This window comes from Dendroctonus ponderosae, unplaced genomic scaffold, assembly GCF_020466585.1.
Source record: "Dendroctonus ponderosae isolate FM_Combo_2020 unplaced genomic scaffold, Dpon_F_20191213v2 Dpon_F_20191213_1, whole genome shotgun sequence".
NCBI lineage: Eukaryota > Metazoa > Arthropoda > Insecta > Coleoptera > Curculionidae > Dendroctonus > Dendroctonus ponderosae.
In genome coordinates this window covers 25,265,799-25,292,968 of record NW_026017110.1, presented here as the reverse complement: position 1 = coordinate 25,292,968, position 27,170 = coordinate 25,265,799, and the positions used below count along the sequence as shown (strand labels likewise).

At 32.9% G+C, this 27,170-nt stretch overlaps 3 protein-coding genes across 6 annotated transcripts in view; all 3 read right to left on the bottom strand.

Moving 5' to 3' along the window:
- Positions 1-1,756: 1,756 nt before the first annotated feature.
- On the bottom strand, positions 1,757-7,518 carry LOC109544319. The gene is made up of 4 exons (XM_048661534.1): positions 7,276-7,518; positions 4,597-4,841; positions 4,355-4,373; positions 1,757-3,539 (listed from the first exon to the last, which is right to left on the bottom strand). Exons 2-4 carry the CDS (start codon positions 4,765-4,767, stop codon positions 3,400-3,402), a joined length of 330 nt encoding a protein of 109 aa, XP_048517491.1. The 5' UTR covers positions 4,768-4,841; positions 7,276-7,518; the 3' UTR covers positions 1,757-3,399.
- Positions 7,519-8,628: 1,110 nt separating this feature from the next.
- On the bottom strand, positions 8,629-19,391 carry LOC109544299 (ETV5-related protein Ets96B). The gene is made up of 9 exons (XM_048660624.1): positions 19,203-19,391; positions 16,337-16,409; positions 15,632-15,673; positions 14,882-14,947; positions 12,744-12,989; positions 11,384-11,458; positions 9,949-10,157; positions 9,295-9,403; positions 8,629-9,117 (listed from the first exon to the last, which is right to left on the bottom strand). Exons 1-9 carry the CDS (start codon positions 19,263-19,265, stop codon positions 8,879-8,881), a joined length of 1,122 nt encoding a protein of 373 aa, XP_048516581.1. The 5' UTR covers positions 19,266-19,391; the 3' UTR covers positions 8,629-8,878.
- Positions 19,392-23,345: 3,954 nt separating this feature from the next.
- LOC109544294 (colorectal mutant cancer protein) overlaps positions 23,346-27,170 on the bottom strand; it is a 32,340-nt gene continuing 28,515 nt past the window's right edge. For all 4 annotated transcript variants that reach the window (XM_048669829.1, XM_048669833.1, XM_048669836.1 and 1 more), the window contains 7 exons: positions 26,284-26,523; positions 25,956-26,228; positions 25,712-25,901; positions 25,426-25,620; positions 24,883-25,073; positions 24,689-24,791; positions 23,346-24,578 (listed from right to left, as the gene is read on the bottom strand). In XM_048669829.1, the coding sequence (XP_048525786.1) occupies positions 24,492-24,578; positions 24,689-24,791; positions 24,883-25,073; positions 25,426-25,620; positions 25,712-25,901; positions 25,956-26,228; positions 26,284-26,523 (1,279 nt within the window). In that variant the 3' untranslated portion in view covers positions 23,346-24,491. The remainder of the gene's footprint in view (positions 24,579-24,688; positions 24,792-24,882; positions 25,074-25,425; positions 25,621-25,711; positions 25,902-25,955; positions 26,229-26,283; positions 26,524-27,170) is intronic.

Below are 27,170 nucleotides of genomic sequence, written 5' to 3'. Positions count from 1 at the left end.
GGGAGGGCTGGCATATCAGCTGCAGCAGGCTTTAAAATCGGCAAAATGCAGAGTAAAAATTTGGGAACATGAAAAAGAAACGGGCACAGCCGAAAGTGAAGACGGGGTTCTTCGGTTTCAGGCAAACCAGTGTTGGACTGAGTACGGAGTCACTTTGTGGGAATGTGGTTTAGTTAGTGTTTTATCCAGTTCCGGTGAGAAAGAAACTAGCGGTACATTTATTATTAATCTGGGTGTAACCCAGATATTAAAAATAAAATTTGAGGAGAGTATTGTTTACGAATTGTTCCCACCTTATGTGGTGGAAACAATTGAGTACAAAGGACAGTGTTTGCCTTTTTATTATAATGTATCGAAAGTTTATAGAGTTCTAAAGCAATTGAAGTGATGTTATAAGTATGTATGTCAATTGATCAAGATCTCCACTGCCTTAGAAAAGTTAAGATGCAATATTATACCCTAACGTGCAAATCAATTTTTTATATTAAGCTGATTGCCAGAAGAGGGGGCATGTTAAAGAGCTCTTGAAAGATTATGTGTCGCCCCAGGGGCCTTTTTTTGACTGGTATACAACACAAATTATTTGTTTTCTAAATACGGTGCCAATAAAAAGTGATCAAACTAAAAAACTACAGGCTTTTCACTTGTGGTTTACTAGTTGAAGGATTATGGGGAATCGTGATATCAATACAAATGTTAAAACTGAACAATTAACATACCTGAGGTCATTTGCAGCTGCAAACTTTATAAACGATCAAAAATATTGTCACCCTCATGTCACTTTGTCGATTTAGTTAGTTAATTGTTTAATGCTGTTTTTGCGGAGAATCTCGGATTTTCCGAAAGCAAAAGTTTTCATTGTTCATTTGGTGTTATTTTGCCGACCAGTTGTGTAGAATTAAGCTAAAAACGAGGTTTTCAAATCAGAAACTTGGTGACTTTCAAGTGAAGTTCAAAAAATAGTAACTGCGATTTGGTAATTTATTAGTTTATCAGGATTTTTTGTTTGCAATTAAGAATATGCTCCCCTTATTTAATCAGTTTACTCATACTCTGTACTAATAGCTTTTCTTGTGCAAATGTGGTTTTTGACCACTTAGAGTCACTACTTTTCCATATTCACCTCCCACCTTCCTGCACGTGCCTCTAGATTATGTTGCCAAATTTGCACCAAAGTCGCAGATCTAAGTCGGTGAGTTCTTGGGCAGATAGCGGCTTCACATTATTTAAAAGATGCAGGTTACCAATGTAACAAAATTTAAATAAGTTAACGGGAACTAACAAAATTACTCACAAAATATGTCTAAGGGAAAACCCACTTCAAGCAAAATTAAGATTTGGCAAGTAAGTCAGAAGTTTTTGAATTGCGTCGTTGTGACAGACAACGTCCACGTCATGAAGTCGTTTTCTCATGAAAAAGTAGTGAATTTTAGTCAGTGAAAAGGTGGTCGAAGACCGCATCTTCACTAGAAAAGTTATTAGAAAATGTACTATCTATAAGGTGAGCATATTTTAAACTCCCAACGCGAGGGCTTGATGAACTGGGAAATGACCGGGGTCTGAATAATGGCAACAATTAAATGCGATCAAACTGAAAAATTCTTGACTGTGATAAATTTGTCTCTAATTTAACTTTAACTTTGAATATGGAATATGATTGATAATAAATAAAGAAAAATATGTTAGTGTATCAAACATGACGATACTGCAACATCAGTAAAGCAAAATCGAGGTACTACTAAAGAAAACTGCCAAATTCTTTCATAAAATGTATATTTTCTTTAGCTCTGTATTTTCTCGGTATATACCGTTTGTTGCTTGTATTGCTAAAATTAAAGAAACGCATTATTTGTGGTGAAATCTTCTTATAAACAAACATCCTTCCAAGAAGTACCTGATTTTTATGTAATTTCGTTGAAATAGCCAGTAGTCAAGAAGATACTGGTCGCGCTGGTTGCTCCGTCTAAATTTGAAAAAATTATCAGATTTTTTATGAAAAATTAGATATTTTTTTAAATTGACAGTTTATCATCGCCGTTTTATGGTATTCTCCCGATTGGTTGTGCGGTTTTAACGAAAAATACGCCTGATTCGGTCAACTCCCGTGCGTTAATGAACAATCACAAGTGAACATTGATTTTGTTAAAAGTGATTTTCGGTGTTTTAAAGACTTTGTGTGTGTGTGTTTGTGTAGTGGCTAATTTGGATACAAAAATGGGCAATTGAATGGTAAGTGAACATTTTGTAAACGTTGATTATTTAACAGTTTGAAACCATCAACGGTTAGATTAAAAAAGTTTCACAATGTTTTCCAAAAGGAATTACCACCCTTCTATAGGACAGTTTTCGCTTAAGGGACTGGAGAAAGACGCTTCACCTTTACGCAATGGATTATGCAACAAACTGTATACAAAGAGTGTAAAATGTAAATAGTTATTTGTAATTTTTATATAAGACATTTCTTATGCCACTTTAAGTTGAGGAGACTTAGTGGCACAAAAAAGTCTCCAGTTCAATAGTAATTCTTTGCTCACGCGCTTCACAATTTAATTTATAACAAATCCAATTCTATGGGATTTTGCAGTTTCCGTAGCAAGCAAATTAGCTTTTTAAATCAAGTATACATATTTGGCTACAGCTGACAAATTTATACATAATTTAATACCATATTGCTTCAACAGTTCTAACTAAACTCTCTGTTTTTATTTTGTGATTGTCTTTTTTTCAAAGTTGAGTCTTCAAGTACAATGTAACATTAAGTTACTAATTTTGATTGTCTGGGATTAACTAAACTAAACTGTTTGCCTGCCAACAAAACTATTTTCTAACATTTGATTTTAGATACCTTTCTGGCTTTGATTTGCTTAAATAAATATAGCTCTCAACTAAGGTGGATTCACAGCAAATTATACTAGTAGATTCAACTATTGGTATTCACTATATCTATTACAACAGTTTTAATGGCTAACATTTATGGAAGGTAACATTAAATAAACTTGGCAGTAACAACAAGATACAACATTAGATTACATTGGATTACATAGCAACAACCTGGTTAGGATATGTCATACTGTTAATTGAGACTTGTATTCAACGTTTATTATCAATCGTCTGTATGCCGAACTTTTTCGTGCAACAACACAACATCGAAGTACAATTGAACACACAAGAATTGGTAAAATTATTGCATTGCGACAATACTGAATATTTTAAAAACGGTCGGTGAAAACACCCTGGTCTTTCATATTTTTCCACATATTCCTTTGGATTTCATCAATTCGGTCCAATTCCAATTACAGCTGGGTTTAACTAAATTGATTATAGTACTAAGACATATCACGAAGTAAATGTTGAGACCATGAGAACTAAGTGCTACTGCTTTTGTTCCATATATATTTTCTAATTATGATTGTTGCGAGCAACAAAAGTACTCCGCATTGTATTGGTACAATTACATATGGTGGTAAAGATCCTGGTCGCAAACACTCGGGCAGACGATCTAGCACGGTTGGACCATGCTCCAATTTTTTTGGTTCCGTCTAAAAATTGAAAAAAATTAATTGGTTTATTTAGTAGCAGATTTTCCGGAGGAGAAAAACTTCATAAGTAAATCTAACGAAAACTAGTGTACTTCCAAATGTTTGATTTACCCAGACATATGGAGTTGCTCACTAGTGCGTCAAAGTGCGATAGTTCCGTAAAGATACATTTTAGAAGGAAATTTTGCTTACGATTTTTTTTGGAGTTTGGGAGATGCGTATTTTAACATTATTTACGGAGTGCGTCATGAAAATGTGGTAGCAATCAACTATGGCTTTTCAAATAAAGGCCACAATTTATTTGCGATTTACGTATTTATCCTTAAATTTTAGTCTTCTGTGGCTTAGACGATCTAATGAAATTAGTTACGTGCGGTCTCAGCCTTTACAAACCGGCGAATGAGCCGCCAAATTAGAATGCTTTTAAACCTCGATAGGTTTATTACAAATGGAACCCTCAATTTGTTTCGATTTTCGCATTTAGCTACTAATTTTAGGCTTTCCAATTGTTAAAACTGATCTTTTCTAAATTGTTCGACACATTTTAGATAATTTGTTTTTTTACTTTGACCCACAATAACCAATTCATAGTTTTATAGTATTTTATTCTAACTAAAGTCGTTTACTAAGGCACTAACGAAAAACTTTACCGACCAATAAAGAACTGATGTTGTCATATTGAAATACACAAAGGGCGCTTATAAATTAGAGAATAATAAAGAAATGAATACTTTCAGCTAGTTGACACTGTTTTATGCAATTTTTTCATGCAATTCAGCGTTCCATGCCAATATCAGTTAAAACAGAAAACTTACTTTGTAATCCTAAAGCATCCTGCAAACAATATCAAAATTTGTTAATATAAAAAACATTCACAGTTTTTCTTTCGTGCAAGTTTTAAACTGGTTTGAGGAATTGCCAATTGTTTTAAATGCCTTATATAAAATTGCAAAAAGCCCGGTGAGAATCATTCAGAAAACATGCTGTAAGTAGTACAATAATTTTATAATTGATTTCGGATGATTCATGTGTAGAGTGCACGCATTGTAAAACTTACTAGTTTTCCTTTGGACGATTTCTCATTCCGTCTCAGTTCGGCTTCCTTTTGCGCTTTGTCGAAGACTTCATTTAAAAAGTCGGAAACTTCTGCCATTTTTTCCGGGTCATTTTTGAACTGAGCCACTCGTAGGTCTAATGACTGGTTGAGGTCCAGATTTAAGTCGGTCATGGTTAAGTCCAATAGTTAAAGTTTGCCAGTAATCGTCGGTAACTGGTCAATGTTCAACAGCGAATAGGATTAGACTGTAAAAAATATAATTTAATTTATCACATTAGTAGGTTTTTTGGATTTTTTTCACTATTTTGGTTTAGATTTTACGTATATTTTTCTGAAAAATGGCGAACAGCTGCTGGCTAGAACAACTTTTTCATTTAACTGCACTCTTTTATTTGGTTTTTATTTGATTATACTGAAGTCTGTTCAAGGTAAAACCCCAACATTTACTTTATTAGTTACCGTTTGGGATTATTTATTATATTTGAAAGCTTTAATTGCTAGAATCGTTTCACTTATTTTGTTTTTCATAGTGGTATTATTCTCTTTTTTAACTAGTTTTTTCGCTCATTTTCCGAATTGTTTTTAGCAAAATTTTGCCAAGAAAATCATATTAGAAATGTTTGTCCAGTTTGTTTGAATATTTTTTCTTGCCTGGTTTTGTCTCCATGTGACATACATATTTTTTCTCGTTAAATTTGCGGTTTTTGATGCAATAGTTCATATTCTAGCCCTGTTTGTCTCCGAATTTTGCTCAAAATCTATTTAAGAAATTATGACAATGTCGATGCAAACAGTGGTTGAAAGAGAGAAAACGCCGATTTTTCTAGTGAAGTTTTGAGCTAAGCATGCAGAAATAATCATAAAAATATATATTGGGACAAAGGCAGCATCAGGTAAAATAGTCGAGTATTTAGAACATTCAATGACCTATTCATTTTCCTTTCTAGAACCAAATTATTGGAAAACAGCCGCATTTGCAGTAATTTCCCAATTTATACAAGTTTCGAGAACAAAGCCAGTCAAAATAGCTTGAAAGCGCTTTAAATATGCCAAATAATTGGACTAAATAACTAATTTCGTTAAGCACCAATAAACTCACCTCTCAACAACCATATTCAATTTACCTGATTTGTTAGGCTAATTGCATATGGGAAGTGTTAGGTTGTTAATAAATATCGTTTAGCACGAATAAACATTACTAGCACCGGTTGGTTATGTGTGTTGTTTTAAACACCATGCGCCTACGTATTGATCAAATTTCCCGTTTTCCAGGTTTGCCTTCTTCAATTTCCCGGGAGAGGTCGGAAAATGTGGACCTACTGTGAGGGCAGAGGTGACAAAGTGCGCAAAATATATAAGTATTTTTCAGTTGGTTGCAGTAAAATTACCAAGAATAAAATTGAACTACATATAAGAACGTGTGGAAACACTCGAATTCAGTGTCTAATTTTGCAGATTACAAGTTAATAGTCCAATACGAGCTGCAGTAATCCATATAATCTAATCTGTGATATGATTCGGGATATTTACTTGTCGGTGTACAGAGTTTAGCCAATACATTCACAAATTGGAAAACGACATCTGCAATTGATAGAAAGCAAGGAAAAAGCAAAGTTGCATTTGTTGACCTCGCCCTGTATAGAGCGAAGTTGTTTAAGTTTTCAAAATATAATATGCTTCAAGATAAAAGTATGTTAATAAGGAATTTGGTGGTTTAGAAATTGCCAGTTCAATAAACTCCATAATTGTAAACTTTGATAAAATTTAAAATTTTTCTTGACTGTAGTGGCTCCCGGACTAATCCTTGTAGGCTTCTAATGAGCCTCAAAATTAATCTTCCCTGCAAAGGTCACATTTACGGCAGAATGAGCATTGCAATCGAATAACGTCTGCTTGAAATAGATACCGCTAAAAATAGTTTCAATAATTGATCCAAAATTAAACACTTTTTTGTAAACTTCGATTATTTTTCGATTTAAAAATTTCAAATAGTTGCGTTATATAAATTTTTTGAGTTATCGGCACAATACATCTGTTACACATTCCTTGGCTTCTAATAATGTTGCTAATTATTCATTAAATTTCAGTGCATTAATCGGTTGTTATACTGAGGTCATTATGTAAAATTGATTTTTTTTTAACAAAAACCAACAATTTGACGCAAAAGAACTATTATTAAATTGGTAGTTGTTATTTATATTTAAACTACTGTTGAATTTATCGTATGTCCAAAGAGTGCACAGTGCGAGACTAATTTGGAAATAATTCAGGTCCAAAACAGTCTATAATATAAGTCCAAAACAGTTTTTTCAAAAACCCTCAGAAAGGCAGATTAAAATTTGAAATCGCCTTCTTTTTGATCGAAATTCTGTTTTGGCCCAAATTTCAGATACGTTCAAATTGATTTAAAAAATTGATACATCGTGTTCCAAATCAGCAGCTATTTATTTGATGGCAATCGTAATTGGCTAAATACAATTTTTTTATTTTTTGTTGTTCAAAAAAGATTTAGCAAACAACAACTAATTCGAAAAAGGACGTTAACAATTCGACTGTATAATATTTTAAAGGCCATTGAAATTTAATTGATTCAAACCAAAGTGTGTTTTATCGGCTCTTGCACCACAGCAATTCAACAGCTTTTGAAATGTGTTATTCTCTGTATAATTGCTTACTTACACTATTTGAGAACATTTTCAACGAATAGACACTAGTAAATAATCCAAGTGGTCACATTCACTACAGCCAAGTTACTTTGCCACTTTTTCACAATTCTTTAGCAAGTCCTGCTACGCGATTCCCCACTGCATTTATTTAATTTTCGACAATTTCGACACAAAATTAGTATGGTATCTTATCACGACCAGCTCGTTGTAGTCGCGCACTGCACGATTGCTGGATTATAATAAGTATATTTGTTCAACTTTGATGTTAATGGAATATTATACATGGTGTATAATGAAAATTCGTGCAAAAATGATCGCATCTAAAACAGGACGTGGAATATGGTTTCTGAGCGTTTTTCGGTTGTAGGTTTGAAAAGTTGGATTTTCCTGCTGTGTAAATGTAACATTGATTTCCCTTTTACATAACTGATTTGCTATGCAGGATGTGGTCGGTGTGATCTTGAATATAACATACCAATAATTTGCATACACTTTTCTTGACTGCAAAGTGGTATGTCGGCTGTTTTCCACCTATTTAAAACGGTTTATTTATCGTTAAGTACGATGGAAAATTTAATCGAAACTCTGAAGTAACAGTAAAAAATGTATATCAGAATACAAGCAGATGAGGGCAAATATATTTAACAAATACATTTAACCGGTAATTTAACTACATTTATATTCTTCAAATCTGAATAGGTGTTTTCCCGCAATTTTTTGCAGTCGTGAATGTTCGTTGCTTGTATATATTTTTTGTAATTGATTTTTTAGATGCTTTTTTATTTTGATAGCTGTTTATGCAAATAATTCATTCGTTTTAAAAAATCTCATATTTTTCCAACCGCAACCCCAGGAAATTCCTTTGATTTTTCAACTATTGGAACTCAACATCACTTAGACCGAGAAAGTACGTATGTAAAATCAAAATTGTGTTAATTTTTCCACATATGTTACAAGCTTTGATTTTAAGAAGTCATTTTTTCTGCCTTTTCGCTTCATTTAATCTAGTAAAATTTGAACACATTTTTCCACTCGTATCATATTAAGCATATAATTTACATTTGCCGGTTGAATAGTTGATTCATTCTGTAGGTGAGACTGGTTGTGCTTTGCTAAAACTGGTTACCAGAAAAGCATCAACCTATTTAAATTAAGGTCAGTCAGGTAATTGTCTATTTAAATCGTTACTGCGTGATTGCAATTATTCATAAAATGACTAATTTTACTCTGCGATTTTCACAACACTAAGTATAGGAATTTCAATAATTTGTCCGAGTACATTCAGTCATCTGAGACATTTTAATTACCGAAGCAAAAAATATAAAAGCCACTTATACATTAGGTACAACTAGATCAAAATCATAAATAGACTTAAACGTTTATTTGCATAAATCGTACATTAGGTACCTACATCAATGTCTTAACAATTATGGAACCGTAAAAGCGTATATTTACAATGAAGCTGTATAAAACATAACAACATACATTTATTAAGTAATTTCATGGCCACTTTTAAACGAAAATTCATTGGAGGTTTCGAAATAAACTCACTTTGAATGTGGGTTTTATAGGACGAACTTTAGGTGTTTTCTTTTGTAATAATCCAGTAAACTCAATTAGGGATACCTGGTAGCTCTAGAATCTTGCAAGTAGGGATGAAGATGCTGGTAGGAATGGGCCAGGCCGCAATTGTAAAAGCTTATCATATCTGTATAGGCCAAATTATGAGTGTCCAATTTCGGCCCTATCTGTTCTGCTTTCGTTTGGACTTTTAGACCGGATTCTGGTTGGTTTCCATATGCCATATTAAACAGCGCTTCTGGGTCGCAAACGAACTTGTACACGTATCTTTCTCCTAAATAAGAAACGCTTTGGAAATTATGTTGTAGCAGATAAGGGAATGATTGTAGGTTGTAGATTTTAAAATGTTCTACTTTCACAGTTGAGGAAAGCTCATAAGGTGTCATATCAAATTTAATTCTTTTTCTAATATGAAAGAGGAACCGACATGGAAGGCAAATTTTAAGCATACCTGCAACCTTCTGCATGATTCCCTTTTCGTAGTAATATCGCAGCGATCGGCTTAATTTGTCGTAGTTCATAGCTGGCCGATTCTTCTGTGCACCCCAACGTCTTGCCACCTGAAAAAGCGGAAAGAAAATCGGGATTTTTTGAACAAAATATGATTTTTATGGCAAAAAACACCTACTAAACTACATATAATAATATCAATAAACAGAGCATGATAGAACGAAATTAAAGCGATTGAGTGTGTTATAATTAAGCTCCCACATTCGCGATTAATTCTAGAAAGCCCACACTTTTGACAGTGAGTTATTGAAGATTTCGTTTTCGCTTTTGCGGTCATTGCTTGAAACGATGAGTTCTTCGGGCTTACTAGTTTGAAAAAATGCGAATTTTTTGTTCACTGTTCAAGATGCGGTTGCCACATCATTTCCGAGATATTCTCAGAAATTCTTTCCCATGCTCTGAAAACTTTTTCAGCGGTTTGGATGGCAAAAATTTACTTAAGCTGATTTTGAACTGTTATTATCAACGAACTGTATTCTGGTACGGAGGTAGATAGTATGTTAGGTATGAAAAATGCAATTAAAAACTAGGGTGCATCAAATGTTCCAATTTTCTACATTCAGCTTGTCTATAAAAATCTCTTTATATACTCGACCTCTTCTGGTTCGATTAATTTAAACTCCATGCCGCGCCCAGTCCAAGCGATGCATCCGGAGCTCACATCTGGAGTGTCCAGAAGAGCGACGAGGAATTGCCAGAGTTGGAGTGACCCTCTTCTTCCTGTTGGAGAGCCATGAAATGTGTATTCACGTGCGGAAATAGGCAAATCTTTCGCACGGCCGCTACTGTCGCAGGATTTGTTACCTAAAATAATTGAACTTTGAATATTTGGTACTCGAAAATTTTGCAGAAGTTTGTCACATATGCTTCTAGATTTATGGCTATTTAGCTCCTCAACAAACCAGCAGTTATACCGCCAAATTTACCATAATTTTGGAGCTGCATAAATTCTGGTCAGCATTATCTACAGTATTTGTTTTTATTTTATTACAGTTTTTATTTGTTTCTATCTACATTTTCTGTAGTTGTACATACTTTCCTGACTGTGTTTCAATTCCAAATCAAAATCAATTCCTGGGCTTCAGTCATTTATTGTCTATTTATCAATTAAAATACGTTTCGGTGTTTTCCACCATCATCAGTTTCTCTAAAATAACAGATAGTAAAAAAAATGTTTTCATTAATTTAAAAAACAATCACAGTTTGTCAACAGCTTCATCATATCACACACTAAAATACATTACAATTGCAACACTTTAAAACATTCTAAGATTAATTAGGCCTAACGATGATTAGGCCTAATGATGAAGCTGTTGACAAACTGTGATTGTTTTTTAAATTAATGAAAACATTTTTTCTACTATCTGTTATTTTAGAGAAACTGATGATGGTGGAAAACACCGAAACGTATTTTAATTGGTAAATAGACAATAAATGACTGACGCCCAGGAATTGATTTTGATTTGGAATTATCTGTAGTCTTATTATTTTTGGAAGGCAAAAATTAACTACTGCAAATCCAGTTCTTACAGAATGGAAATCGTACCAATCCACCCTGTAGAAACTTTATTTTATGTGCTTCATTTTTAAAAAGACAGAAAAGTTACTATTAAATGTATAAAAACTAACGGGGTTTCTTGTTTAAACAAAGTTGAACGCAACCAACAACTGCTTAAACTTGCAAAGTGAATTTTAATAAAAAGAAGAAAAATAAGAGCCTCAAAGCTCAATTAAAGAACTAAAAAACATTCGTTCATGTTTAGACAAATTAATGAAAATATTTTGAATTGGAAAATCCGATAATGAAAATCTGACAAATTATCGGCTTACAGAGTTGGTTGAGAAAATTCCAAAAATTTATTGACTACAGAAATTTTAAATTAAGATAGATAGATTAGATAATGCTTCAAAGTGAAATTCAAATCGCTCTCGCTGTGTATTTTTTTTAAATTTTGTTGAGCAGTTTGGAATGGAAACGCTTTTGAGAAAATTCTCTTCCCTAAAGGTGTTTTTCGTCTTAAACTACTTACTGTTGCTTGATTGTCGCCATACTGTTTTCGATGGGGAGGAACTTTTGGAATTGTCGCAATGCGTTGGGTAAATGGCTATAAATAAAAAATGGATTTCACTTAAAATTCTAAAAAATTTAAAAAAAAAAAAGTAATAATAACTTTTTAGCGAATTTTTTCAATTCATTATACATTTCAGTGTTTTTTGCAACTTGGAAAATGGCAGAAATTTCCCGGCATTTTTATGCCTCTTACCTCAAGTTCATTTTTCCAAAGTTATATTGTTGTCATTATTATCACGTCAAAGTTGCGTTTCAATTTTGCCAAGAGTTTTTAGACGCAAGGTTTATGCTTGTCATTATTTCATATATTTTCTTCACATACATTTTTTTTGTTCCAACATTTGCTATTTCTTGTCAACATTCACACAAAGTGATCGAGTCAGTTTTCTATATTGGTTCGTATGGTTGTGCTGAGAAATCCGAAATCCACCGAAAAAATAGACACAAAGTCGATGCCTATCTAAAACTAAGTGAAAGAGTTGTGCCTTCTACCAGAAATTGTTTTCTACAAATTTGCAAAACACGTAATCCTTCCTATTTATTTAATACTTTATTTGTCGTGCAAACTAGCAGTTAGGGAACATAAATCGAGATTTGTGAACATTTTGATTTTTCGGGTTTTTGAACAAGTAAAATTATATACTTCTGTTTATTATATTATTATAAGCTTCTGTTGTTTGGCATGAAAGTTGAATCTATCGCATCAAACCGAAACCTGCTAGATATTAAGCGGTCTGCTCACGTACTTAAGCCTGAAATTTGCCCTCCATCTATTTTCAATATGCAAAGATGCAAAACGACGTGCGAAAAATCTGTTATCAGATACTGTCATTGAAAATCAACACTCATTCTTTGCCGGTTTTAAAATCATCCCTAAGGCATTGATCCGATCCATTGGAAGATGAACGTATTAGGTTTTAAAATCAGGCATGCAAATTGAGGCTTTTAGAAACGGCACGTCACTCTAACTAACGAAAATAAACAGCTTCTAATCCTCAAACACACCAATGCCTTGAGCGGTAGTGGATAGTAAGTTATTAACAAGTTCTGACCAGATCAGACATTTAATTAAATGCCGACATATTAGCACACAACGAAGAGAGAAACTTAGTGTTTACAACATGCTCACTGGCTTGTTGATTTAGCGTTGAAAGGGCTCTGCTTGTGTAATAGCTTTATTAATATTGATTGCCCTCAATTAGAATCTTCACCCCATTGTGTTTGGGGGATTACATGGCTCTCAGGTATTTGAATAGGGGAGGCTTAAAAATAGCAATTAATTTTACTGCATTTTTGCCCATTCATTTTATATTCCTTACCATTATTATCCTTTTCATTCGGTTCCTGCTTGATAATCTGACCTACACTATGGCCGTTATCGCTTCCATGTGGCTCTTCACTACTTCGATGCGTTAAAGTGGTAATTCTATTATAGAGGGTGTTTGAGTAAAAGCAACTGGTGTGTTGATAAGCGTTCGTGTAGATTTCTTGAAAGTTTTCAGCCGTATAGGAAGGATGGCAAAACGGCGACTTGCCCACAGATGAAATTCCATCAGGTTTTACATCTGAAAATATTCAAGATTTTTCTTATTTATATTGTTTTTTTTTAGATCTTACTAAAAGTTTTACCCGTGTGGCTTTTGCGCTCATTTTTAAGTATTCAGTAATTTTAGTTTTATCGCATTTGGGGTTCAGCAGGAATTAAGTATTTTTTGCAGAAGTTTCCATTGCCTGTATTTTTGCAAAACATTTGTGGCTTGAATTGATAATATATCTCCAAACTAATTATATTTTTTGACTGATTTCTTACTTTCTCATTCTAGTTTTCTCACTGGTTCTTTATGAGCGCCGTGGAAAAGAATTATCCAGATGTTTTGCAACCTGGCATCCGCAGAGCTGTATTTGCTTGAGTTTGCTCTGGCCTGATGTTGGATGGATCAATCCAGTGTAAGCTTTCAAGCAAGAACACCTCTGAGGATGCCAGCCACTCGTGCTTGCGAAACGTTAGGAAAAAAATCGTTAGTTATTACTTCCTAAAAGTCCCAAAAAACTCACCAGTCACTAGCAATGGCTGCGGACGCCTTTGCTAAGCATATTTTTATTAAGTTTCAAAATAAGTTTGTCCAGATTTGCTTGATCCGTTATAAAGAAAAATGCGCTTTACTTAGTCGAATAACAATTCTTCAGTGCCTTGAAAATAATTTCGCATTATTAGAGGGTATTTCTGAGGTCCCCGACAAAAACATATATATAAAACAATTAATTAAGGAACTTAAAAATAAAAACTATGTAATACACGCAAGGAATGTCGACCAGTAGAATCACCTACCGGCTTTGAGCTACCGCTAAATTATTATTTAATCTGAGGAACACGATTGCGCTCTGTGCGCTTCTTTGTACACCCGTGGAACACTCCGCTTCCTCTTGGTCCAGGTAGAACAGAAGCAGTGATTTAAGTAAAAATTTCGCTGCATTTAGTGCAGCGCCAAGCACGTTGTTGAGTAGTCGAGTTGTACCGTATTTATGAAAACATCCATTATTATCGTAAACAATAATAATTCAGTTAATGTGAGAGATCCCGATTTTGGGTATTTCTGATTTGCTGACAATGATGAGCTGTTTTTCATAGAAGTGGTCGTCAATTTAATTGAAATGAAGCGATTTTTATATGTTTATATGCATAAAAGATAGAATGAAAAGGAAAACCTTGACCATTAACAGGTGATAAATATATGAAATATTTGAAAAAGATGTAATTCTGTAGAACCAGCCAAATTTTCTTTTTGTTTCTAGCAAAATGCCCCTCTAAAAAAAACATAAACTTAGCATTTCTTAGTCACACAGTGCCGAGTTCTGTGTTCTGGTACATCATCTCATCTTGTCAATATTTAGTTATTTTTTCTTAATGGCAAGCAAACCGTTTTCCTTATTTTACTGAAACGAGTGACAAGCGCAAACATTAAATTATAACTTCCAAAGGAAATGTTACGTGGCATAAAGGGAGAAAAAGAGCGTCACCCGCTGCGTTTTGAGTTGAGCCATACACGAAATAAATTGACGTTTTGCTTCCCGAAAGAAGTAAGGCAGGTCGATCCTCAGGCCCAGCATGTACTCTCATGGCTGGAAAAATTGCTAACCACATTACGCGATATTGTTGAAGGATCGAGGGTTTCCAGATCGATTTGATGCAAATAACCGAATAAACAAAACGAACTGAAAATGTTAAAAAAATAGTGAAGTTTACGCAAATAAAGGCAGGAGGCCCGAAAAATGCATGAATAAAGTGAGTGCTTTATTTGTGCATGGTTGATCAATATTAGTACGCAAAGTCAAAATTACTAACAAAAATCGCGTTTAATTCAGTTTTTGTGCAATAACTGAAATTAAATTCCACCAGTCGTACTAAGAAGTAAATGTAAAAAATCCTAGTTTTAAAAAATATCGTAGAGTGACTTACCATTATTTGAACTGTAGTTGGAGTCAGGAACATATTGCTCGCTGTCATTAGCTTCACAACTGTTTCCTAATGGAATAATAAATATTATTTTAGTGTTAAGTTGAAAAAAATTGCACGAAGTCTGTATTTTGAATTTTTCAGTCAAAAGCTTAAAGAAAAAATCATACTCTTAGAGCTTAAACTTTTCAAAACATTTCATATCCACCTCTTGCTGATTGAAATAATTTATTAAACCTGGATCGCAACTCGTATAAAAAACCTCTTTAACCTCCCATAAATTATTCGTCGAATCTAATGCACGATAATGACTTTAGCTTAGTTGCGATATCGAAACAAGTCGACTTGCAATAGCAAATTCCCGAGATGTTTGGAACATCCCTCAGGAATAACGGCCACCATTTAGAGGGTTAATAATTAACTGGGGTTGATAATGTTCGGGGCAACAGGTAAACCCCAGAATTTACAGATGGGAGTTAATGCGAGTGTTTGCAAGACTTTTAATCTCATTAAGAATGTACAAGCAGTCAGAAATTAAAAAAAAAAAACATTCTTGCTACTTTTTAAGTAGGTGTAATTTTTATTTTTAATAGAATTTTAGCTAATTTTTGCATCAATGGTTGTGATTTACGCAATAGAATATTTGTTCAAGTTTTTACATTCATACATTTTTTTTACGAAATAATATTTTTTTTATCTGGAAATTTTGCGATTGCGTATGTTCGAAATCCGAAAAATCGGTGAGCGACTTACCTTCATGGTGCCAAGGTTCCCGCCAGTCGGCCGTAAATGATCCTAAAAGTTGCCAATATTTGTATCACATTATATAAAATCAGTTTTCTCTTTCTAAAAAATATTTCGAATGTGGTTTAACTTCTAAAATATGTTGTATTAATTGCCTTGTCTTAATCTTAAATTGTAATCTGTCTTAAATTGTAATTAATCTTCTTGTTTTCAATTTTATTTATTTTGTTTTTATTCTTTAACTCCCATGTCCCAAAGTGAATGTTACATAATTTCACGATTTTTTCAAATTAAGTTAAAACACAAACTTTGAAAGATTTATGGTTATTTTGCTTGTGGAGATTTTGTTTTCTTGTTAATTTTGTCATTCTTTTAAATTGATTTGTTTATCATATTTCCGAAATTTAGCACAAGAAAAACAAATTGTTTTATTTCTATTATTACACCATTGTCAAAATTATAATCAGCAAACTTGAAGATTTTAATATATTTTTTGTTTGTCATTCTTTAATCTGCCAATCCATGATCGAAATCCACAAAGTCGAAACTTATATTTTAAAGTTATTTGTCGACCAAAATAAAGGCCTCGGGTATTTTGCCATTTTTCCTCGAAACTTAAAGGAATGAATGAGGCAAATGGTTAAAACTCCTTCTTAAGAAGTTTCAAATCTATACCGGAATTTGCATAAAAAATTAACTGATTCACTAACTTACCAACAGTCGGGATAATTTTGTAATGATCCGGACTGTGTTGATAGTAAGGCGGCGTTGATCCGAATAAACAGCCCTAAAATGGTTAAAGAAAAATTCAATAAATATCTAATGTTAACGTTTTAATCAATTATTAAAAATTATAATGCAAAATAGAAAATTTAATTATATGACTCGATTAAATTTCACTATTGACTTTGCTGCAGTCAAAGGCTTTACACAAATATTACAAAGGCTGAAAGAAACTCTGCCAATAATAATTCTAAGACACAAATAATGAACTGTTTTTGTCGCACGACTTCCATTAATCTTCCAGTTGAATCAGCAATAACAAAAGATCTACTAGTGTATTCAAGCAATCAGTTCATCGAATCAATCAATCACATGCATCAAGAAAAAAAAATTAAACAAAACCGTAAAAGTAAATCAAACAAAGGCGTTCGACGACATATTGAAAACGAGTTTCATCACCTAATGATATTGTCTCACTGAAAAGAACAAAGTAATAGGGCCAAATATGACAAAAGCAAACAATGGCACGTCGGCAACACAAATGGGTGCTTCATGTGTGTTCGTAGGGTGCAGAGTAAAGAAAGTAAATTAAATTGGCTAATTTATAGAAGTTAATTTACTGCAGGAAAGGTAATATGCTGGACTTGTGAACAGTTATGTTAGGAATATCATATTGTGACGACCTAGCCCTGGACTTCCACTATTGCTTTCAATCATTACCAACTAGTGGCTAATGATAATGGATTTCGTAATTTAATTGAATGGAAGGTAATTGTTCTTGGGTTGCAAGTGGTTTCTTGAGATCGTCAAATATAGGAAGACAGTTTCACTCTGGAATGATCCAGATACGGCACTAAAATGCCTTGAATTACCCACGCATGTTTTATTATCCATTAGCAAAGATCAATTAAATGACAAAGAAATAGTAAATAATTTTTGTATGTGGAAACAGCTAAAAAAACTTCAATATTGAAACAGAAAGAAATTTGAATAGATGGCCCGATATGAACGACTTTTTTGAGCAGGTAAAACAAATGTTTGCCGAAATATCAAAGTCGATGAAGCGCTTTGTTTAATAATCTATTAGCAAAGATGAATGAAAAAATCCAAAAACGTAAGCTTTTTTGTATGTCGATAGAATTCAAAAAAATTGAGTTGAAACAGCTAAAAAATATCAACTGAAAAAGAAAGCAAATTGAAAAGGTCCCAATTTTAAAGACTTTTTAAAAAGGTAAGAGAAACTGTTTGGTCGTGAATTTCCAAATACTTCAAAACCGATCAAGCGCAAGCACAAATATAACAGAAAAATACACTTTTGCTGGTAAAAAAAATGTGTCTTAACAATGCAGATAAGGTAAAGCTAAGAAATACAATAAAATTGCCCCTGACAGGGTTGAAGGAATATTAATTTTGGAAGGAAATATGAAAAAGAAAGAACCGTTTTTGATCATTTTCTGTTAATTCTCTGTTTTTTGCTTGTCTACTCAAATAATAACTAAAAATGTGGTTTGACAGTTACTTTACTTAAAGAAGAAATTAACATTCAATAATAATTGAGAGTTGAAAGCTAATAAATATCGCGAATAATTTGGAAAAACCAACTCAATATTACAACGGCTTGTTTTTCGCTTCAAAACCTTTTAAACTATTGTTTTAAGATATTTCCGGAAGACTGATGGTTTTATAAAAAAATAACATTTTATTCTTGCTAAATTCCATTATGCTTGGATATTTAAAAAATTTGTTCTAAATTACAGGAATGTTTGTCTAACTATTGTAAAATTTAGTTTTTTAATTTTGATCACATTTTATTTTATATCTAATTTACATATTTCTTAACTTTTGACTGTGAGTATTTTCTCAGTCGGTGATCCAATTTCCATATTTTTTTTATCGAATTAAAGGCCTATTTTTGGACACAATTTAAGTTAAAATATGCATAAAAATTAAATGAACATATTTTACAGGGTTTTTAAGTACTGCCGGGTTTTCTGGTTTTCTTGAGCAAAGTTTTAATCTTTCGGGTTATGCGGAGCAGTCGAGAAAGAAAAAAGTATACGATGTTAAAAACTTCTGAGTATTTTGGATTTCTAATCGTCTGGTTATCCTGAGCCATTCGATAGATATTATTTATTTTTATTTTTTTATAACTGGTCACATTTTGCTTGCAAAATTCATTTAACTTTTTCTTTATTTGCGAAAAAAATAATAATAAAGTTGCTAATAATAAAAGGGAAAAAAGGTTAAATACATGTTGTGCGGAGGATATGGCTTCGACCCAAAAAACATGACCCATTTAAACACCCGGTACAATATGTGTATTAGAATTTTTCAAAGCATTCAAAATATCCACTCGATTTTCTTCGTTCTTCCTTAAGAATATCAATTTTCCGAGCTTTGGTTCGACCGGAAGAAGCAAAAACTTTAGTAAAAGAACGTTAAAACTTTATAAAATAAAACATTTTATGGAGTGCATAAAATTGTCTTAAATAGAGCTTGTCTTTACCAAATGTTAAAGTTGTTCATGAAAAGCAAAGGAAACAATTAAATAAGTAAAAAGATAAAACAGTTAACTCAATTTTAAGTATTTTTTTTTTCAAACGCATCCGCAAAATATTTAAATCCCTCCTTTTTAGCTCAATGCACTTTTAATAAAGAACACTTGTATTCATTTCAGTTTCAGTATTTCATGTATTATCATCAGCTTTAATAAAAAAAATATATACCGCATATAACTGCTAACAATCTAATGAATAAAGTGTAAATTTTTTTAACCCATATACAATTTTTCGGCTTAAAAACGCAATAATTGAACTACAACTGCCATTTCAAAACTTATAACTATAAAAATGCTTACCAACGGCCGTCCTGGTTCACTTTGGTTGGTCGACACTGGCACTTCCTGATCTTGATTCATCATCAGCCAATAGAACCGCTGTTGCAATTCTTCTGTATCATCACAAAACGGAAATTTGAGAGTTAATATTACAGTGGCGACTGATCAATTAGCTATCAATGGGACTGATTGATGTTCCTGCTAAGCTTCGGCAACAGGAAACAACAAAGTATTCGGCAAAGCCGAAAAGCTGTTACATACCTGCGAAGAAGCATCGACAGAAGAGAGGGAAAGACACGCCCGTTTCCGCCCCTGCGGGGGTTTGTAAGGTAAACGAGGGCCTTCCTTTTATTTTCATTAATATTTCAGCTGATTTTTAATTTGGAAAATGATTTTGCTGCTTTATTTGGTAGCTCGAGGATAGCTTGGTTTAATTTTAGTTTGGGCTAAAAATGTTTTTTTTTTTAATGTCTTGTTGCTGCCCAAAATTTAATATGTATTGCAGAATACAGCGAAATGGAGATATAAAGTCAATTAATTTGTTGATGTTTTAAATTTAATTATGTGCATGAACGTAATTTTTAGCTCTTTGGCTAACAGCTCTGCGAAATTGTAACTGATATATTTTCACACTTGATTAATATATGATACACGTTTTCCTTTAATTATTATATTAATAACACGTTTGCTATGCCCCTTATAACAGGGTAAACATTTATATGCAACCGGTGATTGTTAAGATGAAGACTGAAACAGTCCTCGAAGAATTGTTTTGTCATATAATATCTATTGGAGAACATTATCGTCACGACTTAATAAAATGGTTTGCGCGTCTTGTGCATTAAGTATTTTCGTCTTTTTTGCCTATCTTTAAGAACACCGACGGTTTGTTCAAATGACCGATTCATAAATAGATTTGAAAATGGCTTGCAATAGCTTGTTTAAACAAATGTACTTAAGTGGTGCTTTAGGTGCAAACTGTTGCGAAATTTTAAGGAAACCGCAATTTTTTCCGATTTTACATTTATACTCTTTGTATTCCTTCTACAGCTTTTAACAGTTCGCGTTTAATCCAACTTGCAAATTGTTTATTTTTTAAATATTATTAATATCTATGGCATGAAATTAATTGAATTTAAAAAAAAAGTTTGAAAAATTATCTTTCAATTTTCGCAGATTTTTTAGATTTTAACGTGAATTAAAAATCAAATCAAATTGATTTTAATGTAAATCAGAGTATAGGCGAATTTTACCGTAGTAAGCGGATTAAGCAATATAACTTAAAATGTGCAAAAAACATTATTTTCACAATTACTTAAGGTCTGATACACCGTGTATTCATATAACACTTAAATTCAAAGCTTAAAACCTACATTTAGATACTCATCTTTAGTGGCAAAGTCGGAATTTTTTTAAATAATCCATTAACTAAAAAATGTTTTTAAATCCTTATGCAACATATTTTAGATATGGTTTTAGTAAAAAATGCTCACGGAAATCTGCTGATTTAACAAGTTCTTTTGGAAACTTCAACCTAAACAACCAAAAAAAGTTCACAAAGTCAATTCTCAATAATTATTTATTGCAGTTATGTAATTTTTCCAGACTCGCTCTCTTAGTAGTCGATTTTTATTTTAAGTTTAAGGACGCTTTATAAGCACTTTTTATAAAAAAATCCAAAACCTAAAACAAAAAAAAAACATGAAAAATTCCATAAATTGCTAAAATCATACAAATATTTTTATAAACTTCGTCTTCGTTTTTTCAATCTAGCAGAAAGTTTAATTTTTTATCCTCGATTTGATAGAAAATAGTGATGTATAAACTTTAATTTGAGGACGAATATAAGCCAGAGTTTTTATTTTTATCTACATTTTGCGTCGGCGAAGTAAAGTGCAGTTTTCGGGAGAGTTATTTTCAGACTACATCCACCTGATGAGAGCTACTAGGCTCGAAACCGGTCCTGGATGTGCCTGAAATAACACTTTTACTGCTCTGATAGCGGGAGTTTTACTGATCTTCAATAAACCTTTGTACTCAAAGAACGAATTTACATAAATTCTTGTTTTACACACACCAAACACGAAAAACTAACGTTTCATGAACACCAAAATTTAGTATAAAAATCACGACTTTACCGGCTTGTACATTTATAAAGTTTCCTTTTCAAAGTTTTCGGACTAAGCTTGAACAATGGAATCTGGAAAATGTTAATTTCTTATCCATTCTGGATTATGCGTTCTGGACCGGAAGTGCGATTGGCCCGCGGGGGGTCCGCGAGCGCCAATGTTCGGCGTCGACACGCCTTCCGGTCTGCAGGTTGATCCGTTGAAATATAAATAAGCAAATATGGATGGATTTCAGTTCACATAAATTAACCATAGGCCATTAAAACAATACCTTTCAAAATGTGAATCTCTATGCATTATTTAGCGGCATCGGGCTAAATCGCAGCTTGTGCTCGTTAGGGATGTAAAACAATTTCTCTTCTTAGTGTTTCTCTTGTTTAACGTGTTGCTTTGGTGAATATTTTAATCATTTTAAAGGAGTGATTAAGCCTTTGCAATATTTCAACTGACTTCGCTCTTGGCGTTAACAGATTTTAAAGTGAAACTTTATGTTACCAAAGAGTATCCTCTTTTTATATCTATAACTGTTTGTTTAACTTTTAAGCCCAATTTTTAAGGCCTGGACTGTACAAAATAACGTTGTGTAATTGTAGATTTAAAATTAATAGCGTTTATAAATAACAGAGTTCTGATGCCAGGATCCAATCGAATTTCGGATTTTCCATTTTTGCTTTCGAATTATTTTGAAATTTACAGCAACTCATTTTTAGTGTACATGTCCTACATTAATCGTAGAATAAAAAATCGCTTGCTCATTTTTAAACTCGTTTTTTGAACGATACACATGTAATTAAAAATTGTCGTCTTATATCAGAAACCTTTAATATTATATATAAACTGCGCAAAAAAATTAAGTTTTGTTGCAATATTGTGAGATTTTTTCAGTAGTTCGAAACCTTGATCTTTGGTATAAAAGTGATATTTTAGTAGATATTTCTAATGTTAAAATATACGCTGATGGAAATTAACTATGGTAACGAAGAAAGAATGTAATTTTGCTGCAAGTAACCAATAACTTAAGTAAATTAAATACAGCATTAATTTATTTAGTCACCATACTATACTAATACAAAATACATTATAATTTAAAGGCTTTCGAGGGCATTGCTTGAATCTGGTGAGTTTGAAACAAGCACATCAGTTTCACGTTAAAAATTCAATATAAAATTCACAAAATTCCTCCAGTTCGTTAAATTCGATGCGAAAAAACGCGAGAACTTATTGCTGAGTCACATCAAAAGATCTCCATAAAAAAACTTATTAAATACGCAAACACAGAAAAATATATACACGTCAAAATAAACTACCAACATGTTTTCCAACATCCTTAATTTTTTCGAATTGATTAAATTGAAGATTGTTGATCGAATAAACTGCCCTCAAAGTAATTTTTTTTCTTTCCTTAGTCAGTTCTTAATAGTAACTGTTAGCAATTGTTAAAATTCGTGAAATAATCGAAGCATTCAAGAAAATTTTACTGGTTGAAACTATTTTTCGGATTCTAATTATCGAAATTTAAAAAAAATTAGTACAACTTTTCAAACGTATTTTTTTTTCAGGTAAGTTTTCGCACTACTAACCTTGCAGTCTGAGTCAATTTGAACGTCCAGTTACTCCGGTAAGTGTTCTTTTAAAAAATAAGCAATTTTCTAATTTTTGTTTAAATGAAATGTTAACTCACGACAAGAAAAATTTGCTTTACTGATTAAGTTTTGAGATATTCTGAAGTAACAACCAAATTACATCGCCTATTTATATCGTTACTCCATTTGGTAGCATAAAAAATAATTTGGCAGTTTCTACGTTAATCTTTTAGCTAATAAAATACTTCAAAATAAATATCAAATACTAAAATACGTTCAAATAATTGTTTATTTCAAAACTCTAGAGGAAAATTATTATATATTCACTTACTTAAATTGTCAGCATTCTCCGCCATATTTTGCATGTCCTCCTCCAACCTCGGCGCACTATCGATCCCGCTCTTTCGCAATGAATTGAATCAATAAAAAGGAGGAATGAGCCAAACTCCACATAATCATTAACTCCAGTTTATTAAACATCACGATATAAAATAAATATTTATTACATAATAATTGAGATACTTAATGCTAAACTTGCTTATATCATTGTAGTTCTAAAATTTAATGTTGATTCATAACAAGCCTTAATACTTTTGTACCAAATTTGCTTATAAGAGATTCGAGGGTTTCTAATTCAATGTGATGATAATTTATTTTCTGCCCAAATTTTCACAAATCATAATGGAAAACTTTAATTTCAGATTTTCAAGCAATTTTTTTATGTTATCTGATTCAATATACTGAAGAATCTCGGTTGAAATCTTGACTAAAACCTCGTATATCGCTTTAGCCTATTAATTGATTACAAACATATTAAATGCATTAATAATCTTATCACACGTCTAATAATCACTTTCCATTTATAATTTACTACCATAATTGTTTAGTGCAGGCTTCAAACTATTACAGAGTATTTATCTAAAACCCCTATACATTGCTAAACAATATAGAAGGAAAGAACCATGTAAAATTAGGGTAATAAGGGTTTAGCTACTGGTTTAATCGTTTACTTCTAAGCACACAATTTAGCTACTGAGGAAAAAGCCTGCCTTATGTACAGCTGCCCAACCAAGTGAAAAAATTGGTTAAAAACTCCCACAACTCCATTTTTTTCTGTAAGTAGGCATAATTAATCACAGCGAGGCATGTCCTTATAATTACTAACGCTAGTTTCATTAAACAAGGTCTGGTTTCATATCGAAAGATATTACCGAGGTAGACTCATCTGATTTCATGTAATTTGCAAGTTGACGCACAAAACTTGTTGTGGATTTTTCAAATTAAACTGTAGGAACATTTCTGTGTATTTAAAAACAATTATACACCGATATTGGGTGAGGTAGACAAATATATTAACATGTTTTATATTTTCCATCTGTAGCCTCATCAGTCAATCAAAATTATTTAGCTTTTTTGTTCTCATCTTTGGAATTGCATCCAATTCAACAAATAATAATAATATGAGCGTTCTGCATGTTAACGAATTTACAATTTGCGAATAAATAGGACTTATTGCACATTTTATTATATCTTAACAATTAGCAACATTAATATTAATACTATATCAAATTGATAAAATATATACTCCACTAGCCGATTTACATGGGAATTGAATTTAAGGAATTCTCCGAACTATTTGTAGGCGGTGTTTCTAGAGTTGCGATTCTTTGCTGTAGCGTCTGTACCTGAAAAAATTAATTGCGAATGATATTTGAGCTTCAAGCATTTTCAATCAATGAATTGGAAAAATGACAATAACTGCCGAATCTTTGCACTTAATAAAATGCTCTCTTACTTGCGCAGTGTGCTTCTCTACCATGTTTAACATCTGGTGCTCCATTTTCTTAAACTTAGCCTGATATTTCTTAGTATTACGATCCACTGTGTCTGCAAGAATGCTGAAAAGTTCAGGAAATGTTAGGGATTACATTTATTTAATGTTGTGTAGCTTTTTTATTGAAGTTTTTACATATTGCCAAATAATATTACCTATTGGTCTGATTTAAGTCCTGTACAATTTCTCGCCCTTCCAACAGTCGGGCTTCGGCATTCTTGGTCACTTGTTCCAAAGTCGCAACTAATTCCTGTAGCCTAACTTTCAGTCTTGCCTCTCTTGCTAGTGCTTGCATTAATTCCAATTCTACGCCCTGTGCATGTTCTGCATCACAATAACCTCGCTCCTGCAGCAAACAATCCTATTAATCGATTTAAATATCGTAGGTTTAAAGCTAAAAGTGGCAAAGTCTAAATTTGCAGTATTTATGTTTGTTGGCCAAGTAATTTAAAAATAGTATATTACGGTACAAGAGACGAAAGTCGAGGTTCCGCCACTGCTTGAAGTTGACGCCCCCGACGCCAAATTTCAAAAATATTCAGCTTTTTGTAACATGACTTACCACCATTATTTTAGTATGTAGAATCAACCTTAAAAATCTTCGAACGCATTATTCGAACACCATGTATATTGATAAAACGGTGAACGTTTAACGATATTGATTTCTGTTTTAATTCTAATCGTAATAATCATCTTACTTTGCTTTGAGTGGCTAAAGCTAGTAGTCCCTCAGTATCTTTCAGTTGGCCTTGCAGATTCTTTAGCGTGGCTGATTGTGCTTTCTGCTGACCTTCCACATACTTCAGCTTAATTTCCAGGGCGTTTTTGTCTTTTTCCAATGCAAACAATTTCGACAGTAATTCAGCCTTGTCCTCTCTTAAACCCATTAATTCCTGCAAACAAATATTTTCAATAAGCGAATAAATTAGAGGCATTGGCGTTGTGCTTCACTAGCGTAAACGCTGCAGAAGTAGAGGCATTTACCTGCATTAAAACCGCCATTTCAAGGTCCATTTTCCTAGTCTCCTGGCTGCTGGAGGGTCTAATCGGTACATTTTCCACTTGGGTGGACTCCAAAGTGACATAAGTGCCCTGAATATTGCTTCTTTCGGCTTTCAACCGCGAAACATGTTCCCGCAGCCGCAACTCGTGCTCGCCCGTCCATGTTTCATTTCTGAAAATTAATCAGTAAACTGGTTGTTTAAATCAAACCAGTAAAATAACTCACATTTCAATGGGAGTGCTGTAAACGTGATTCTGCCACGGCGAGAGTAAAACATCGGAATTTAAGTGATGATCTAAATGGCTCAGAAGCTGTTTGGCCACCGTTTCAGCTGCAGTTCGGTTTTCAATAGTCGTGGAATTGTCTTCGCTTAGAGACAATTCCGTCTCCAGCAAGGCCAAAAGAACATCATAAGCTTCAATGGTCCGATCAGTGATTCCCAAAGCCAATCGCAATGCTATGGCATTGGATTCGTATTTGCCACATAGAAGAGCCAACCTGAAGAAACAGTTTGCGCGTGAGGAAACAGCGTCTGTAAATGTGGAAAAAATACCTATCGCAATGGGCTTTGGTTTCATTCAACGTCAGAGCTAGAACAGTGTTTTGGGATCTGGCGTGTTCCAACTTGGCATTTGCTTTTCGAATTTCAAAGTCCAGTGATTGTTTCTCGGTATGGGCGTCGCATTGGCGCAAAATGTCCCCAACAATGTGTTCGGCCACTGCAGTTGAGAGTTCCGTATTTAGTAGATCGTTAGGGCTGACGTCTCTATCCGTCGATCTTTTCAACCTTATGCTACAATAAATGATAAATTATGATGCATCATTCCAGTTTTTTCTTCCCGATTACATTTCATTGACTGATTTGTTTGCAAATTTCGGGTTTTCAACCAATTTTCTTTGGAATATATTGAATGATAGTTTTATTTTAATAAATGGCTAAGAAATGTTCATGACTAATTTCTCAATAAAGCCAATGTAATGGTGAACGTTCGTGAAACTCCCAGAAATATTAGCATGAGACTCTTAATTAATTTAAATATCGTTCCAGCTAAATTCGCTTTCCATAGTTAACATTTAGGAAATTACTGTAACTTCACAGCATTAGAATTGCTGATAAGTTCTATATTGTTGAGGCGGATTCATTTTTTTACAAACTTCTTTTTGGGTATTTCGCCTCGAAAATGTTTGTCTTTAAAAAAGACAGAATTTCCTCACGTCTTTTATTACAGATTGATAAATAGTGCTCCTATGTCGCAATAAAAAAGACAGAATTTTTGAGGCGAGAATTAAAAAAAAAGACAGAATGTCAGTTGATTTGAAATTGTTTTAATTAATTTTTTTGAAAAACTGACAATTTGCACAGACGAATTATCAGAGCGAATTTTCATATACTGTATTATCCTACTATTGTTACACAATTTATTAACATACTCTTTTTTA

Coding starts and splice junctions, on each gene's coding strand:
- LOC109544299 (XM_048660624.1), bottom strand. CDS start 19,265: ATGATGAATCAAGATCAGGAAGTGCCAGTGTCGACCAACCAAAGTGAA. Junction 15,674..16,336: donor CAAAATTATCCCGACTGTTG/GTAAGTTAGTGA, acceptor GGCAACTTTTAG/GATCATTTACGGCCGACTGG. Junction 12,990..14,881: donor CAACTACAGTTCAAATAATG/GTAAGTCACTCT, acceptor GAATATTTTCAG/ATGTAAAACCTGATGGAATT.
- LOC109544319 (XM_048661534.1), bottom strand. CDS start 4,767: ATGACCGACTTAAATCTGGACCTCAACCAGTCATTAGACCTACGAGTG.